General features: G+C 42.4%; 1 protein-coding gene across 1 annotated transcript; it reads left to right on the forward strand.

Annotated features, from left to right (window-relative positions):
- Positions 1 to 905: 905 nt before the first annotated feature.
- On the forward strand, positions 906 to 13,196 carry TRMT10A (tRNA methyltransferase 10A). Its single transcript, XM_075709193.1, has 8 exons — positions 906 to 934; positions 2,220 to 2,521; positions 3,557 to 3,719; positions 5,619 to 5,690; positions 6,178 to 6,252; positions 7,225 to 7,374; positions 8,449 to 8,554; positions 12,739 to 13,196. The coding sequence occupies exons 2-8, from the start codon at positions 2,247 to 2,249 to the stop codon at positions 12,903 to 12,905; spliced, it is 1,008 nt and encodes a 335-aa protein (XP_075565308.1). The 5' UTR covers positions 906 to 934; positions 2,220 to 2,246; the 3' UTR covers positions 12,906 to 13,196.
- Positions 13,197 to 19,316: the final 6,120 nt, after the last annotated feature.

The raw sequence follows: 19,316 nt of genomic DNA on the forward strand, positions 1-19,316 counted from the left end.
GAAGGCACGTATCCCTTTTTAAGGGGCAGAGGGAACACAGCATTGCTGGGGGACCTTTGGAGCTAGAAATCTGCTCTGAGGAATGTCACCACTTAAAAATACTTCACTGGCCCCTGCGTGAACTCAGTAGTGTCATCAAAACCATCAGATAAAAATAAGGTTTTCTTACTTTTCACTCCTCGTAATCCTGTGGAGCCACTGCAGCCATAAGGAAGGAGCACAGCTTCCCTCATGATTCGCAGCAGGGGCATTAGCCTGCCAGCACGCACTCTGGCTGATTTCAAAGCAATCGGCTCACCTGTGTCCTGCCTGCAAGGTCGGGCCCTAAAGGCCCCTAAAGCCTGGCTGCAGCACCCACGTCCACCCTGACTCGCTCTGCCGCCACGGCAGGGCCGGCAGCAGCCCACCTCGGCTTGCCAGCGTCTGTTACAAGCAACGATGAGAAACCCACCCAAACCATGACCGAGCTGCAAGTGCATTTGTCACCGCTGTAGCTTTTGCTTTTTTTTTTTTTTTTATTTGCCTGGAAGCTGTTCCAGGTGAAACCAGAGCCGACTCAGCCCGCAGCAATCGGTGTAAACCCCCGGTGCCTAGCGCGACCGGGGCGACCCCGCCGGCCCGCACAAGCTGCAGGGCGGGCGGGCGGGCTCCCGCCCCGGCTACCGGCCGGCCCTGGGGCAGGGGAGCGGGCACGGCGCCGTGGCCTCCTCGCTCCGCGTTCGCCGGCCGCGGCGCTTTCCCTCAGCACCGGGGCAGCGGCCCTTAGCGGCGCGCGCCCGCCGCCCCATTGCTCGCCGGGATTTGAAGTCATGGCGGGCGGGGAGGCGGGCGCGCGTGCGCCTGCCGGCGGCAGTTGCTCCTGCTCCGCCTCCTCCTCCTCCTCCTTTTCCTCCTCCCCCCCCCATCCCGGCCTTGCGTGTGGGGCGGCTCGCGGGTACGTTGCAGCCCCCCCCCCCCCCCTTCCCCGGGTCCGGTACCCCTCGGTGTACGGGAGGGGGGGGTGAGGGAAGGAGGAGCTGGGGTTCAGGCTCGGGTTCCCTCAGGGGGAGGGAGGGGAAAATGGCCGCCTCCCAACGGCCTGGGGAGCCTGAGCCCCCTCCTCTCCACGCCGCCGCCTGTGCGGGGGTCACGGCCCCTTGCGGGCGGGGGTGGGGGGGGCGCTTCTCTTGAGTTATGAGGTACTTCGGCGCGTGAGCAGAAATAACGCATGTGTTTCTATATATATAACGTGTGTATACATAAATACGCGTATATATATAGATGCATGCGTGTATGTGTATCCGTGCCTATCTATACGTTCGCAGATGTATGTACAGAAGGCGGTGTCTGCGGGGACCCTGGGCCGTGTGCCTTAATGCCCCCACGCAGGGAAATAGCGGGGTGCCTTAGCTAAAACGCTTCTGGTGGTGTGGCGTTTTGTATGTTTGCCGGCCCTTCTGTTACTGAAGAAGCCCGGGGGGTTGTTTTTCCTGCACGTTGGCTCTGTAGATGCAGTGTCTTCTGGTGAAGTAGTTATCTGTGGAAAACTACACGCTGTTGAGCACAGGGGAGCTGCTAGTATGAAAAAAATAACACTTGCTATTCAAAAGGAGAGGGTATAATTGTAACTTATTTGAACGCAGAATGTTTTGCTGAGTAACAGTTTAGTCTGTTCATCCCCTTACTTGCTGTGTTTTGCCCACTGATGGTGGCCAGTGTCAGTGGTTGGCCAGTGCCTTTGGTTCTCAGAAAAAATAAAAATTAATTTTGAAGGGGTCCATCTTGTTCACATTTTGTTTTTCCCCAAAATGGCTTTAGTCTCTTTAAAATTTTATTTCTCTAACATGCTGCCATATTGCAAGATATCTCTTTAATTTTTTCTGTTTGTGTATTTGAGAATAGTTTGTGTGCGCATAATAGAACTGCTAATGTTTTTTCTTTTATGTTTAATCCAGTACGATTCCCTACTTCTATGCAGCTGTGTTTTCACAAAGTTTTTAATTGGAAACTGTTGAACAGCTGCAGATGTAGCAGGCAGAGTTTTAGACATGATCTGAATACAGGTTATAATCTCTCTAGTATCTTATATGTTACTGTTTGCAGAGGCACCAACCTAGCTGTAAACAAAGGCCATCTCTTTTTTTTTTTTTTTCCTTTATTCAGGTTTATGGTAGGTGTACAGCGATATTTGTTCTAATCGAACTTCTTGTTAATAACACTCATACTATTGTTTCTTACAGAATTGGTGAGGGAAAAGCTTGCTTTTAATGAAATATTTATCACGTGTTGAGAAACAAGTCAGTAAATCCGGCCAAAAGCTAATGTCGTCAGAAACGCCAACAGAGAGTCCAGAGGTGCCAACGGAAAATACTATGTCCCCTGAAGTTCCTGATGATGAAGGAAAGGTGAAGTCAAGTGACAATCCAGTAGAGAGAGAGGAGGCAGGCTCAGACAAGGAAGAATGCGTTGAGCCCATGTCCAAGAGGCAGAGGAAGAAGCTATTGAAGCAGAAACAGTGGGAAGAACAGAAAGATCTACGGAGGTATGGTTTGCAAAATAGCTTTCCTGGGATCATGTGTAGTATTTAGTGCTAATAATAAAGATGTGTCAGCAGAATTTGCACGTAGATTGCTTTAGCAAATCAAGGCACTTTAACCGGTTTTCTCCCACACCAGGTTTAAAGCAGTAGTCACAGGCTACTCCACTTGCATATGAAGAAGCTATAAAGGTAAGCATCCTCTCCTCATACTAGAAGTGTTCCTCGACTTGAAGAGGATACCAGGAGGGATTCAAACTTGCATGGCTTTGGTTTGTCAGAAGTGAGAGCTAACGTGTGGCCTTGTTCCTTTCCGAATGGGCTGTGCCTTCTTTCCCCGGGTGCTGTCAGACTTGGTGAATCTTACAAAGACAGTGAATAAAAAAAAATTCTTTTGACACATGAAATGCTGTGCTGTAAGTTATGTTGACTTACAGTCTGTTAACATAGTTTGGGAAGATGATGAGCTTCTATATTACTCTGTTGCTGAGAGAAAGCCTATCTGCAAATGGGCTGATCGTGGTTTATCCTTGTCTTGCTGAATGCGAAGTGTTCCTTCCCCAGGCAGCGGCTGTTAAAGTTGCTCTCTCTGAAATCTGATCTCCCAACTGCCTGCTCCCATCAGGGGAACAGGGGGAAGAAACGATTGCTTCAGAAGCCTTTTGAAAAACTGCTCAGTGAAACAGGAGGTAAATTACCTTCCACATTCTGATTCTGATACTGCAATTTTGGCAATCTTTTTGGTTGTTTCTGTTAAGAGACCCGACTCAGAGCACCCTTAAATCCATGAGACCCCACTATTGACTTCACTGAATTTACGTCAGATGTCTGTCTTTGTAGGTATATACAGAACTTCACAAATATGGGGTATGTGTTTCATGCTGGTATCAGCCTAGCACAAATGCAAGCAACAGTATAAGTTCAAACTACCACAGACATGGGACAACCACCTTGATCATAGAAGTACACGTTTATGTTCATATCATGTACCTCAGCAGATTCAACAGTGCTTTTTGAAGATTTATTTGTTCGTTTATTTAGGCAGAAACGAAAAGAAAAACGCCAGAAGAGAAAACTAGAACGTCAGTCAAAATTGGACTCCAATAACGAAGGGAATGACAGAAAGCGTATGCGAAGGGAAGTTGTTCCTAGTACGCTTCGCCTCATTGTGGACTGCAGCTTTGATGACTTGATGGTGCTAAAGGTAAAAGAAACTTCCCCATCACACACAAATGTTGAAAGGTTCTCCAGTGACAGCATTGATGCATTGTCAGAGCACAAAAAATGGAGAACAGCTTTCAGAGGACAGTTAGTGTGCTTAAGATTGTGATGACTCCCAGACCTGCTTAGGTCAGTTGCTGTATTTTGTAGGGATGTTCCTTTATATAAACTTGCCAAAGATTTTGTTTGCCTTCATGGAGATGTGGTAAGTTGGTTTGATTCCAAAGCCAGGAATATTGAAACAGTTCATGCCTCGAGTTTACCATGAAGTTAGATGCAGTTCTGCCTCAAAATGGTTTTGCTAGAGGGGCTGCAAGTGCCACATCCAGGTACTTTCTCTTTCAAAGCAGACCTGAGACTCCCAACTATGTTAGTAAGCATTTGTGGAAATGAGAATTTTGAGCATTATGAGGATACTGAGCTTTTTTTCTCAGTCACAGGAGAGGCAGTTGGGACAGGAGAACACTGTTCACCCATCTCTAAAATTTTAGAATGGATGAACGAATGGGTGAGATGTTCACAGGATAGGCAAATATGAGAAAGATCAGCATGATACCCAACCACTGGTCAAGATGCTTGGTGTGGTGTTTTGAGATCAAAACAGCTTTAACTCTATGAGGAAAGTATGTTAACCTGCAGCCTCCTTTAAGAGTGCAGCCTTTGGCTTCTGAGGCAGACCTCTCCCCTCCCTGTTACCCTGAGCCATCCTGCCTCTGCCAGGGACTTCACTGCCCTGCAAGACTGCTTGAATTCAAGGTTTTGCACAGCTTATCTGGCAGTTCGTTGAGTGTAATGCAACGCGCGTATAGCACTAACAGAGGTTAGTGCTGCTCACCACAAAATTTTGGGGAGCTCCAGTTGGTGTTTTAGAACTTGGGTCCCTGAGGAGCCCTTCAGCAGTGCCCCAGAAGAGACCAGAGGACCTCCTTGATAGTTTCGGAGATGCTGGCTGGGCGTTTCCTGCTGAGCTTCGTCCTTTGTGAAACATGTTTCTTCTGCTGGTCAGGCAGAGCCCCTGTTAGGCCTGATATAAAACATGGCGCTTCTGTAGGTGTTTAGGAAGGGTAAAGCATTGTAAGTGAAGATGGTTGTGGCCTTTAACAATGGGGTTAATTAGATACTTTCTCTAGCATCTATAAAAACTTGCATTGCAATATTATAGCAATAAAGTCTAGTTTCCTTGAAATCCTTTGGGGATATCAAAACATTCTCAAAGCACTACATGAATCAAAGCAATAGAATGATGTTTCATTTTAAAATGGGAATCGGTTATGTTTACAAAACACTGCTTTTGGGGTGCTGAGAATAAAGCTATGTAATGTACCTTACAAAAAACATAATTGGCTAAAAACAAGTCTGCTGCATTTTAAGTAGTACTAGTTAACTTTGTCCAAATTGTCAGGTCAAAATGCTGGAGGCAGCCCCTAAATTATTTGCATTGTTCTGGGGTTCTTCAGGTTAATTATGCATATTTAATTTTCTTAAATATAAACTGTATATTCTCAGGGTTTTCCCATGGGTGAAAGACTGAATATTGCCATAGTGATAAATCTGCTTGATTCCTCAGATTAATTTTGAGTATGTTATTACATATAATTAAATATCAGTGTTTCTTATTTGTTTTGTTTGTTTCCTAGAATAATTCAAATCAAGCGCACATATAGAGGTGTCTAAACACAGTTTTGTGGAAGATGGGTGTTTCCTTGTCAGCATAATCCCTTCACAGTGGCTGTTGGGGTCTGATGTCCACACTCTCTCAGTAGTCATTTTTGCCAGTTAAAAGCTTCCTTTTTCTCTCTTTAGCTTCTGACTGGCTCATGCTAAAGCATTTTGTGGTGGTCTGTCTGAAGGACTATGTAAAAACAAATTGTGTTGTATACAGGATGTTAAGAAGCTTCACAAGCAAATTCAGAGATGTTATGCAGAAAACCGCAAAGCATTTCATCCTGTGCAGGTATGTTTAAACAAACTGGACACTGACTGTACTGCCATGTACAGAGCATATAAGAAAGGCAGCTGTGACCCAAGTGGTGAGAACTATAGTGGAAAAAAAAATATTTAAGCTGCCTCTTTTTACTATGAAAACTGCTTCTATTGTAATATAATAATTTTCAACCCACATGTTACAAAAATCCACGTATATATGAAAAAGTATGTGCATGCAGATGAAGAGTGCCAGATACTGGCGTGCCACTAAAATGCTGTTGATACTCAGTTTTATCTGTGACAGATTTTTTTAAAAAAAAAAAAAAAAGTGACTAAGTGCGTATTTGTCTTTTAAATGTGTCACTAACTGTATGAATATGGTCTTAGTACCACTTGCAGCTAAAAGATAATTAAGAGTTTTGCCTAATAGTTAAGGGTAGAAAGAGTCTTGTACAGAGAGAAAACAGGCATATTAACATTTCAGTATTTTGTACTTCTTGTTTGTTCTTTCAAAGTTTTACTTGACCAGCCATGGGGGACAGTTGAAGAGCAACATGAATGAAAATGACAAAGGATGGGTGAACTGGAAGGTGAATAATTGACTATTTCTGTAGAAAGAGAAAAAGAAATCTTGATTATAGTTGCTAACTAGCTTGTTGGTGGTGAAGGACCTGTGCTTTTTCCACATGTTTTTTTCTAAGACATCAGAGCAATAGCATATTAGAAATAGTGTGTCTCCCTTTGCTTTTGATTAATTTAACTTAAATAAGCCAAAGACTGCTTGTCTTGAATTTAGATTTTATTTTTGCTTGAAAAACTCCACACATATCCATTTTCACCTGTTTCTATTGAACAGATGCCATTCTCTGATAGACGAAGCAAGTCTACTTGATTTAGGCAGTCTGACAGTCGTCTGTCTTGACAATGCTCTTCTTTTCTTGGCAAAAAATAAGCCTTTGAAGTCATGATGTGGTTCTCTTGTGTGCACCTTCATTTCCATTATGTTGCCTCTCAACACTGAAGTGCTCTTTAGAGAAGTAACTTGTCTTATGGTCAAACTCATGTGGTTTTCCTTGTGACTCCCTGTTAAACCAGTATGCCAGCAATTTCAAATGAAGAGCGCTTTGCGTAAATAAAAACAGTGCTACTTTCAGCATGTCTTGTGTGATAGCTGCTTTGCAAAAGCAAAGCATAAACCTCTCTTATCAAACAAGTAATGTTAACTAAGCATTTACTTCTGGTTTTGCTTTTAGAAAGGTGGACTTGATTTTAGGAGAAATATGGTAACATTTGAAGGGGATCACAAGAACTTAAGGATTTGTAAAGTAGTTCTGGGGTTTCAGAAAATTTCCTGTTGATTTTTACAAGTCAGTGCTGTAGGGAGTATGGATTATTTATGCAGAAGTCAATCTGCACTGTGCTATGTACTTAAACATGAATGAGGGATGTGGAATGACTGCATGCTATTGGATTTATTTTTGCTGATTCCATCTTGGGTGTGTAAAGCTTGCCCAGCAATTCATCAGTTGAATGTTAACTTCTTTTAATTACCTTTTTTTGAGGATATCCAAATTAGAACAGAGCACTATAGTGAGCTAATAAAGAAAGAAGACCTAGTATATCTTACCTCAGATTCCCCGGACATTCTCAGTGAGCTTGATGAAAAGAAAGCCTATGTGATTGGAGGACTGGTGGATCACAATCACCACAAGGTAAACTGTGGGTCCATTTCTTTACAGGTTTGGGGTTTTTTTTTGGGTTTTTTTTTTTTGGCACCTTATTTGACATTAATGCTGTTCATGTGTAAACTAACAAAAATAAATAACAAGAAAACTTCTTCAAAAGAAGACTTACTTCAGAAGAAATGGGGAAAAAAACTTGTGGTGGTTGCAGTGGCTTGTGTTCCAGAGTGCAGACATGCTGAGCTTTTTAGGATTTTATCTTTTCATTTTAAATATAGGAATGGAATTAATAACACTGCTCAGCTTACTGAGGGCCATATTTTCAGACAGAAGGGTTTGGTTTCTGTTCATGCACTTGTGTGTGTGTGCGCACGCTTGTATGTACACGTGCCCAAATATAGATGAAGAACAGTGCTTGAATCTTGGATGTCCTTTTTTAATAAGTTTGCTTGTCAGGAGAACTCTGCTAAGTAACACACATGCCTCAGGGATCTGGTTCCATACCTGTACGTGGGATCATGCTGTGTGGACCTGGAATGTCATAGACAATTCAGCTGGGAACTTAAAGCACTGTTACTGCTTTTCTGCAAAGGCACTCCTATGTAATTTCTGGTGACATGTTTAATATTTCAGTGTGATGCTAAAAAAAGGCATAGATCTTAAGGCTTAGCAAATGAGACTTCAGCAGTTAGTCCACAGTTAAAGGCTAGGAAGGAGCTAAAGCAGATCCTTTATATAGTCATTATGGTATAAAATGTTTACACAATTTTAAAGGGGTTTTTTTGCCTATCTTGGGTGCAGGAGTTGCTAGGTTTAAAAAAGCAAACAAAATTTCTTTATCCTTTACTCTTCCTCTCAAAAAATACCCAGTTCAATCTGAATAACTTTGTACTTAAGCATAAACTCGCCTTTAAAAGAGGCTATGGCTGCCCTTGAAGCAGGTACTGTCTAACCGGGGTAAGTTTCTTTTTGCAAATATCTTCTAAAGCAAGATCATGGCAGGACTGGCAAAACTCTTGCCAGAAATTGATACTTGTAGTAATCTGTATGGGCTGATCTGAAATGGTGATTCTCAGTCCAGTTGATTTGGTGTCTTTCCCACAGGGAATTACTTACAAAAAAGCTGTAGAGCAGGGAATTGGTCATGCACAGCTCCCGCTTGGAAACTTTGTCAAGATGAACAGTCGGAAAGTATTAGCTGTCAATCATGGTAAGTTTTAAATCACAAAATAATGACATTATTATAGAATATACCTGAGATATGCAGAATTGGAACCCTCAAAATGTGCACTGTAGTGCAGATACCCAGTTCTTATTTTATTATGTTGATATTTCTGGAATCTAGTTGCCTTTGTGATACAGTAATTGCCCTGACCTTCAAATATTTTAGATATGGTTAAATGTAAAGTATGGTGTCTTAGCCACTTAGAGGTGCATTTCCTATTCTGTTGACTTGTCCCCATGAGTAGTTCTGGCATTCTTACCGTCCTGGTCTTGTTTCCAGGCTTAATGTGTAAGTGAGTAAAACGTTGGAAGCTGTCCTATGTATTTTATCCCAGGGGAAGATAAAGGCATGTGATGTTTTCACCTCTTTGGACAGCTTTATTCAGTGGTAACTGCTTAGGTACCTGTAGACTTGCCTCATTTGGTGTCAGCAGTACTCCATCTGCTGAGTTTTCATAACTGTATTTTTACCTGGTTTCTTGGTTCTGACTGAAGTATACGATTGCTTAACCAAGTCTTGAATCCCACTCCTTTTAAACTTTTGGGTTTATTATTAGATTATCTTTCAGTGTCATTAAACAAAAATACATGCAAAATGGAGCCTACTCAGACCTTTATGGAAATTTTTGACATGGTGTCCAAGTCTTTATTTTGCCCCACTTCATATTCTTTTATTTTATCTTACCTAGCTTCATTTCAAGTTTATTTTATTATGTAACTGTCGTGGTTTAGACCCAGCCAGCAACTCAGCACCACGCAGCTGCTCGCTCACTCCCCCTACCCCGATGGGATGGGGGAGAGAATTGGAGGAGTAAGAGTGAGAAACACTCCTGGATTGAGATAAGAACAGTTTAATAATTGAAATAAAGTAAAATAGTAACGATAATAATAACAATATAATAATAATAATAACAATATACAAAGCAAGTGATGCACAATGCAATTGCTCACCACCCGCTGACCTATACCCAGACAGTTCCCGAGCAGCGATCGCTGCTCCCCGGCCAACCCCCCCCAGTTTATATACTGAGCATGACGTCATATGGTATGGAATAGCCCTTTGGGCAGTTTGGATCAACTATTCTGGCTGTGCCCCCTCCCAGTTTCTTGTGTACCTGGCAGAGCACAGGAAGCTGAAAAGTCCTTGACTAGCGTAAGCAGTACTTAGCAACAACTAAAAACATCAGCGTGTTATTAACATTCTTCTCCTACTAAATCCAAAACACAGCACTATGCCTGCTACTAGGAAGAAAATTAACTCTATCCCAGCCAAAACCAGGACAGTAACACATTGCTCGAACCTTTATTTTCTTAAAATGCCATTGATTGATGAGGTGTGTATTTGCATGATTATAAAGATTTTTTAAACATGGAGGAGAATATAGTATGTCACTGGAGTTAAAAATTATCAAACCCCACGTGTTTGTAAGATTTCACATGTTTCTAAAACTTGATCTTTAAATGTTGCTTTGTATAGACAAGAATAGGACTTTATGTATTATTCATCAAAAGTTAAAATAGCTGTAGCTTTTTACTGGAGTTTTTCTGCAGTAATCTTATACTGACCTCTAGTGTCAACGTTTCTGGAGGCTGTCTTCTACATGTTTGAGCACTGGGTATGAATTGAATCACTTACATTGAGGCTTTAATTTGTCTGCTCTATGGTCTTGTGTGTGTTTCTTGTGCTAGACTTCTAGGCACTGATTCCACTGCAATTTAGTTGCCAAGATTTCATTTTGTGTGAGCTTGTCTTCCTTTGCCCTTCTAAAACAAAGGCTCTTAACACACAGACCCTTTTTAAGGTAAACATTATAGTATAGCAGTATTTTGCTTAAGGTTTTGGGGCCAGAAAATAAACACAACCCCACCGCTACCAAAAGTAGAGATACCTTCAACAGCTGTAATTAAGGCTTTGGTGTATATTCTAACCCTAATAGCTTACAACCTAAATCCAAAAAGACAGATTTCATGGGAGGTGCTACTTGGCATGAGTAGGGTGGACAGAATCAAGCTGCTTCTCAAATGTCATATTATAAATTTCGTGTAGGTGAGAAGGATATTTGTACTGAGATTTTTGTATTTTGCTGTGAATACACCCACCTCGCTGCTTTGCGTAACTGTGTAATTGCTCACCCTTTCTGTTTTGATTTGGATATTCGGGCCTCTGGGTTCCCACCCTTGGTGCAGAAGCTGAAGCTAGCAGAGTACAGTATGGGGCTCACCAGATGAGACTGTGGGACCTGCCTGGTTCCTGTGGAACTACTTTTGATAGGTGTGGATTTTGAAAGTCCTGTACAAGAAGAAACTTTCTGAACTGCCTTGTCAGTCTTTGAAGCGCTTTAATTCAGTGGGCCCTCTGGTGGTGGGCAGCGGGCGGTGGCGTTAACAGCGGAATTTGCTTGTTGCTTTTTACTCATCTATTTATTTATAATCCTTCTCTCTTGGGATCGAGTCTGCATATATTTCCAGGGGTAGTTCAGTGCCTGCATTGCCATGTTAAAAGGGCATGAGGAACACATGTATGTGTGAAATATTTGGTGCTAGAAAACTGACAAGGTGTAAGATGAGACTTACTCTTTTTAACTCGATCTGGAATTTTAAAACTTGGAAGACTTGAGATCTGTGTAAAACACTGTATTGCAAAACACAACTGCAAGTGTAGCTGAGAGAGTTTGTTTCCTTCTGTTCAGGTTTGTATCCCAAGACTAATACTTTGCAATGTGTATTACAGGGACTGTATTGCTCCGTTCCAGTCTACAATGATGTCTACCAACTGCTCCCACTGTCTTTTTCTGTCCTTGCATAATATTTTTGTTGCTATTGCAACCAGCCCATCATAGAAGCCTCTGTTCTCCTGTGGAAGCCACTCTTTTTCCATCAGTCCTGTTTTTACTATGCAGATAAAGGAAGTTCCAAAACAAAGGAGAAGAAACATGCTCCTTATACTCTTCTGGTCTCTTAAGACAGCATTTTTGCCACAGATGCTTTTTGCAGTAACTTACAATGATATTAATATAGTCCTTTGAGAGCTCATACCTTCATAGTACGTTTCAGGTGAATAACCTGCTTAGTAAAATGGCCAACTCCTCAATATCAGTGTCACAGAGAGCAGCTGGCTGTCCAGTAAACCTGGATCCAGGAAACCTCTAGTAAATGTGACACTTTTCTGTAACTTGACTCTCAGTGAGTATGAGATCCATGCTGCTCCTCCCTTTCTGAATGCCTGCCTAACGCTCTGTAAGGCTTTTTTTTCCCTCCACAGCTCCTTTGATCCTTTCTCAGATGCTGTCGCTTGGCATGAGAACGCTTGTGCTGGGTGCATTCTTTGAAGTCAGCATTCTCCAGCAGTGTTAGCACTATTCCTGTAGCCCCAAGCTTGAGGAGCCACCCCTCTCTGTCCCAGATTTGTCATCCAAGTCTGGCTTACTCACCAGCCATAGGGCCTCCTTCTGCCTTCCCTGCTGCTGCCGAGCCACAATCTGTGTTGAGAGGTTTTTTGGATAGCCTGGGATTTTTCTAAATAAGAATTTGCTGATGAATATTGCACATAATGCAGTTTGGAACTATTGTCAATCAGGGAAAGTTTTGGGAGCTGGAACAGGAGGAGTAGGGTGACTGCATGAATAGTGTAATAGAAACATAATAGAAACAGCAAGAAAGGGTCACGGAATTGCAGACTAATAAGGATATTTGCCATAAGCTCAGATGGAAATGAAAGAGAAAGCTAATAATAGCAGGTTTTAGGGAGACTTTGGGCTGTCCATATGTTAGGGAGAGGACAAAATCATTGTTAAAGTACATCCACAGCAGTAGTCCTGTCAAACATGGGAGAGCCCTAGTGCCTGTATAGAAGGCACGGGTGAGACCTGAAGTACTGAGGCAACATTTCTCTCTATCCCTGAGAGAAATTAATTCAAACTGGAGCTGCTGCAGAAAAGCACGGCTGTAGTAACTGTCTTACAACTGGAGACTCAAAGTGTGCTTGGCTTTAGACTGCTGCAGTAGCAGAATTGCCTTGTCTGCTTCTGCCTGTACTTCATCAGCTGTACTCTGAAGATGCCACGGCCGAATGCATGTAAACCTCTGTAAAGATGGATCTGGGGGTGTGTTCCTATCAGCAGTTCACTTATCTCCTTGTAAAAGAGCTGATGGTCTTTCTTGACATTGCAGTGTTTGAGATCATCCTTGCATACCTGGAGAAGAGAGACTGGAAGGAGGCCTTTTTCAGTGTCTTGCCACAGCGGAAAGGGGCTGTTCCTTTGGGAGAAGCCAATGATTCATCCAAACATGCTCCATCTGGAAAAGAAGATGAAGACAATGACTCGGACAGCAACTAGGCTTCAGAATCAGATGATGGGAAAGATGAGACATGCAGTTCATGGCATAAAACTAGGATGTGAAGTTGTTATACTCCAAAGACTATCTGCTACCCTTGTGATACTGAATTATCTCAATGCTCAGTAGTTCCATAGTTGGCCCAGAGCTGTTTCTGGACATGAAGGGTAGAGATAAATGCAGTGTTTTACCCTGAAACTTCCATATTAATGGCTTTTAAAAAAAAAATAAATTAATGGCAAATGCAGAATTTATTTTGTTTCCCAAGGAAGCTATTTAATTTTATTTTTTTAAAATACTATTTTTTTATACATAGCAAGTTGGGTGTATTACCCAAGAGCATTAGTAGTTACTATTTTAACGTTCTTCTCCATTTCTGCTCTAAGTTTTCTTAAAAGCAGTGAATGACAAGCGTTCCTATGACCTCAAAACCTGTACCACTGGTGCCTGTTGCAAAATGTGCATGAAGACTCAAACAAACAAAAAATTCTAGTTTTCCTGAGCATCTCAACAGACAATCACAAGCAACTGAACTGCCTTTATCAGCTGAGCCACACTGATTTATATACCATGTTTAGTTAGCTGGGTCAGTAGATGAAATACAAGTGTTGGGTTACGCTAGTGCTTTATACTTCAGTGTGAGTGGGATGGATGTCTGCACAGGTACAAATTGGGTGCCTTGGTTGGTATATGGTGCACATTGAGGTGACACAATCACTTTTGATTACTTTTTGATCCTCTTAGCAAAATTTATCATGCGGTCTCAGAACAATACCAGGAGACAGGAATTCTTACCTGCAAGTCACTCAGTTTGAGTGTACATGTTTTATCACATGATCCTGTATGCATTGTATTGTCTGTCAAATATTTTGCCTTTAAAAAAAAGTCCTAGTCTCAGTCATGGCTGGAGTTTCTGATTCAACTTATTTCTAACTGACTTAAGTGCTTTTGCAGAGTACTGAAATGGACACCTTGGAAGTGTGGCTTCACTTCACCCATGTCAGCCTGCTCCATCCCTTTCTTCTGTAGGGACTAGCCAGGTAGCTGCAGCTTCTGAACAAGTGCAGCTTTCGCATAGGTCGGCTGAAGAGCATAAGAACGCATCATCGTAACTATTCATCTTTGCTGAACTGGAATTAGAGGCCTAATCCAAGTATGACTTAGCTTGTATCCATTTGTATTCCTCCCTCTGTTATTCGTGCTTTCAAATGGTGACTAGTCCCTATGGTCTCTAAAGGGTTGGCAACCAACTGGTTATGACTTTATTGACTCGGTGCACTTCTCTCTATACTTTTTAAATAACCATAGGAAACTTTCTTCTGTTAAAAAGTATGGATTGTGGTTTGTTGCTCAAGTAATGTGGGGTTTTTTATTAGGCTTCGCAAAAATGTGATTGCTTTTGTTCCAGAAACTAGATCAGCTTTTTCATAAAGGCATTGCTGGTTTTATTTCTGTAACAAAAAGTGCAGCGTAAGTATACCCACCATGTATTACACTGATTCTCTGATATAAATATGTAAAGCAGTAAAACTACAAGGAGTTACGTGTTTACAGTTGAGGTTCTGCATGTTAATGCACATAGCACCTATTAAACCTGATCTAAGACTCTTCAGTCTCTCTGAGGTTTTCTTAAGACCATTTCTTACATGTGCCTCATTTACTCAGGCTTGAGAGTGCAAGAGCAGGCCACATAGACAAACCGGGGACTTTGGAGATGTTTGGAAAGGGTCCAAAAGCATCTTATGGAATTGTTTTGCTGACAAAGCATTTTTTGTGGTGTGAAGGTAGCATGTTGCAGCTTAAAACACAGCCTGTCTTACATCTTCAGCAGTGAAATTAGGTAAACACACACACGTGTGCGCATGCATGTGCTTTTATATCAAGCAGTCACAAATCTGAAGCTTACCTGTCTATGGAGAAATAGACAGAAGAAAAAGATGGTCTGGCATGCTGCTCTTGGAAGGTTCCGAGTGCTGACATCACAGCAGCTTGGTGACTAGCTGTTGGCTGTTCATATGCGCTGCTTGTCTCAATCACCTGGTCTTCCTGTCCTCACTGGTGTCTTAGCCTGTAATTGCCATTGCTGCTGTTTACCTTTCCTCTGTTTGTGCTAACTTAATCAGGTCATACATATGAGGCTGAAGCTCATGCCTGTTGCCATGAGCTGCCCCTACAGGATGCCGTCCTGGGTATGTGTTAACTGGTGAGATGGAGCAGTAAGCAAGAGTAGACTTGGGTTTCGATGGGCACAGCCCTCTGGCTACTGCCATCCTCAGCCTTTCAGTATGCTACAGTTCTGCAGCCGTCTAGAAAAGGCTGTTCTTGGCAGACCTAGACTTGCACCGATGATTCCTAACCCTTTTCTAAATGCTTTAGATGCTTGGCTGTTCATTGGTGGAATCACCAGCACTAGACAGTTCACCCTGATTAAATTGTGCAGTCCAGGTGTGTGACATGATTTATTTTCTTTGGAGGATGCTGTTAGTGTGTTTTTCTTGGCTTCCTGCCGTGGTCAGATGGAACTAAAGTGTTAACTTACCTACAGTGAATAAGCTATAGAGTAGAGCTGATAATAGTCAATGTTATTCTAATGCATTTTGTTATTTTTCTTAACTGCTTAAGGAAATTGCTTTAAATGGTGGCACAACTACCTGAGCTACCTGAGCTCAGTTCTTTGTTTTTTTCCGAAAGCTCTGAAAACTTGCCCATATTCAGTTATCATGATTAAGTGTATAACTCATACTTATTTCTGTGTTCACTGCACAGTGCAAGGATTTTACATATTTATTGAATGGGCCAGATCTGCAGTGACAGGATATCCTCTCTGAAGAAGGATAGAAATAAATACTTGCAGAGGAATGAATATTGGTTTGCAACCTGAGCACTTCACAAAGCATTTAGAAATACCTGACATGGATGCATGGCCAGTTAAATTGGTGTACTGTCTGAACCTTCTCAGTAACAGCAGACAGATCCTAGAGACTGCAGACTCCTAGCTGTTGGGGGCAGGGACAAGTTCAGAAGGTGGGGCATCAGATTTTATTAGAGGACATAGAAATGCAGCTGCCTTACCAGAGTAGTCTTAAGAGTTTCTCCATCCCTGCTGCACCCTGACGTGACTGTAAGAATCTGCTTCAGCTTCTTCTGCTAGAGAATCCAGGTCACTGCTAAAGCAGGCAGGTGGGATCAAGGAGGGCATCGGAGGACACAGGCACAACTTAGGCTTAGGATGAAAACTTGACTGGGCAACATTTGTATTGCGGAATGGCAAAGTTCAGGCTGGATCAACAGGTTAGTACATACCTGAGACACTTCCCAACATAAACAACTTTAATTCTGATCTTGAGATTCACACATTGAACGTAACCTCGTTTGTTCTTTACTGCTAGGGTGGGTGAAGTGCCCTTGAGGGAGCTTTGTTTTCAGACATCTAGCAAATACAGCAACAGGTGCTTTGGGAAGAGAAATGACTGAGAAGATGCAACTGCTTGTAACTATCCTTGCAAACTGTTGCCCTTCTGGCTCTAACATGTTTGCTCAGTAACCTGTCAGCGTCATGGAGGAAACGTAACTGTGCTGTTGAAAGACTATGTTAACATGGTCACTTTCATTTTGATTCTGTTCAGTAGTGAGCCTCTGAGATGTAATCAAGTTTTTCAGGCTCAGCTAACGCAGCATGATGCTGAGAGACAGCTGATAAGAAACACTCAGGACAGAGATTTATATGGAATTAAGGCAATCTGAGTATGGCCCAAAAGCATTTGTTTAAGTATCTGCCCATTTAGTAAGTCATTACCACAGCTTAGTCAGTGTGTGGTCACTCCACCCTGCTGTTTGGTTTCCTGTTTGGTTTCCAGCTGACTTTGTAGTGTTTACACCTAGGACACAAGGGAAGTTTCAAAGCACTGCCAGCTCCTCTCCCTCTTGAAGCTCCGCTCGCATTTGCCGTGGCCTGCAGGCTCATACTCTTGCACAGCTGTATAGAAATTATATATCTGGGAAATTGATACCCATTTAAATAATTTTCTACAAATGAGTTTCTGCATCTGTGGTCTGAGTTGGCAAGTGTACCTGACTAATGGCCACTCTGGGTGACCAGCCTTCTGCCAGCCATTCACAGGATAGTCTTTTCATTCATCTGCGGCTACAGGTTACTTCATGCCCACCAGCCTGCTTCATCCGGTGCTCTGCCACGGCTGGACACATGCAGCAGTGAGCGAGCACCAAGAGAAAGCAGAGCTGAGATTGTCCCCCAGGTCTTAGCACACTCTTCTGCAGCGGGAAATGGGAATGGAGGTGGTAGTTGTTACTACAGTAGACATGATTTGCAGTGAAGGCAGAGGCTCTTGGAAAGAGTACACTGAGCTCTGCTCTGAGCTAAGCTCCTCTCCTTAACACTGTGCTAACAGGATTTCTCTCCTTCCCCCTCAAACAGCCAGATGTGTTCAATGAGCTTGTCTGCACTGAATAATCTTGCTCTGGAAAATAAATGGAAGTAGGGTTGATTTATCACCTTTATTTGGTTTGGTGAGAATAAATTGAGACGTATGTTTAAAACAGATAAACCCCAATTCTTCTGCTTTCACAGTTCACCACAAGGCCTGAGAAAGGGCCAGATAAATTTCTGTCATTGTTGGCCTCGATTTCAATGGCTTGAGGTTTGCATGGTGGTTTTAACGTTTGTTTGGTGTTGTCCCATCCCATCCATGTCCCCTATCCCCGCCCCATTAGATACTACAGTTTATGATGCTTCTCTATAATAATGAGAGCTATGGAAGCAAATTCTAGCTTGCTGTGAGGCAGAAATCTGCAGTCATTCTGCAGATGAGATTTTGAATATCCAGGGTCTTTTTTTTTTTTTCCCCAGTGCCTAGGGCTTGATGTGCATCTCTGTAGATAATGTGTGTGTGCCCCTCTTCTTACCCCAGTATGACTGTGACTGTAGAGATGAGTCTGCACACAAGACCTCTTTGTGCAGGCCTGGCTGAGTCACACAAAAAGATGAATCTGATGCCAAAAAGTGTTGCCGCCTCTTCTTTTTTTCATCTATCTCACTTCTCATGTACCTATGCAGCATGGTTTGGTTGAATCGCTTGAGGACTAAATATAATGAGCATAAAGTTATTTTAACACCGAGTCTGAACAGATATCTTTATAATATAAGTGCTAAGATTACATATTTCTGGATGTGAAGGTGACTGGGAGATGCTTCAGTGGCTCTGAATAGGGAGGCCTCCACTGGAAAGGGAATATCTGTTGATTGGAGATGGCTGTGGCACAGGTGAGAATACTGATGGAGTGTGAAGGCAGGACAGTCTCTCGGTTCCATAGCACTTTCTCAGATGCAGTTCTTCCCTGGGAACAGCATGTCTGCTTGTGCTGGACCTGTTTCTCAGCATTGAGAGCAAAAGATATTCTTTCTCCCTCTCTGGAAAACATTTTGAAAAAGGAAGCTGTATATTATCAGGCTAGGCTTAGGATTAACTTAGACTGGTTTAGCTTTGTTCCATATGCAGCTGAGAGTACAGAAGCACATCCACTCTTTAGTAAAGAAGCCTCCCTGGACACCACTTCGAAAAGCAGAGATTGTTCCTTTGGAGGTTTCTTCTTTTTCCTTCTTGTTCTTATGTAAGATTACTCTTCACCCGCTCCTCCAGTACAGTTACAAACAATAGTAAATTCTGGTAGCAGTACAGCTGGCATGAATGGCTATGTTAAAATGATAAGGTACTCTGGGACTGACTTTTGTTGCCTCTGTGTGCTTCAGAAGGGACACAAAGAGGTGATAGTGATCTTTCTTGGGAGTGCCAGTACTGTTGGCTTGCCCTGACTGGGTAGAGGATGCAAAAGTGGGCTTTGGTAGCTGAAAAAGTCTGAGAAAGCCTGATTTAGCCTGCAAAGAGTGAGGGAGATATGTTAGATGAGGGCAAATTGCAAGGTTCCTTGGCAGAAGGAGTTTCAGCCTGTGTACAACTTACAGGAGCAGATTTTAGTGAAGAGGCGAAATCAGCACCTCTTGCTGCTATGTTCTTTCTAGCAAGAGACAGATGCAGTTGTATACATGTCCCTCACCTTGCTGTGTTTCTGAGTTGCACCAGTTAGGAGATTTACATGAATGTCGTTATCAAGAGAAACCAATTGAGTGACTGCAAGAATAGAGGGTCTTGGGTATCTAGCTCTTAGGGAACTTAAATTCATGTTTTAAATGTCATTTCTCATATTGTCACTGAATTCTATGATTCTGTGATTCTAATTTGGGTCCTGCTGCGAAGACAAAAAGTTAGAGCTTCTGAACATTCACAGTCCCTGTGCTGTTTGGTGACTAGCATCCTAGACACATGGTGTCTTAACATTTATAATTTCCATTACTTACCCTGTTTCATGTTTTGACTTGCCACTGATTCTTTAGCCGA

This window comes from Pelecanus crispus, chromosome 4 (assembly GCF_030463565.1).
Source record: "Pelecanus crispus isolate bPelCri1 chromosome 4, bPelCri1.pri, whole genome shotgun sequence".
NCBI lineage: Eukaryota > Metazoa > Chordata > Aves > Pelecaniformes > Pelecanidae > Pelecanus > Pelecanus crispus.

What these genes read in the sequence shown, in the direction of transcription:
- TRMT10A (XM_075709193.1), top strand. Translation starts at nt 2,247, where the DNA reads ATGAAATATTTATCACGTGTTGAGAAACAAGTCAGTAAATCCGGCCAA. An exon ending in ATGACTTGATGGTGCTAAAG is followed by an intron (nt 3,720 to 5,618) that starts GTAAAAGAAACT and finishes TGTTGTATACAG; the next exon opens with GATGTTAAGAAGCTTCACAA. An exon ending in AAGGATGGGTGAACTGGAAG is followed by an intron (nt 6,253 to 7,224) that starts GTGAATAATTGA and finishes CCTTTTTTTGAG; the next exon opens with GATATCCAAATTAGAACAGA.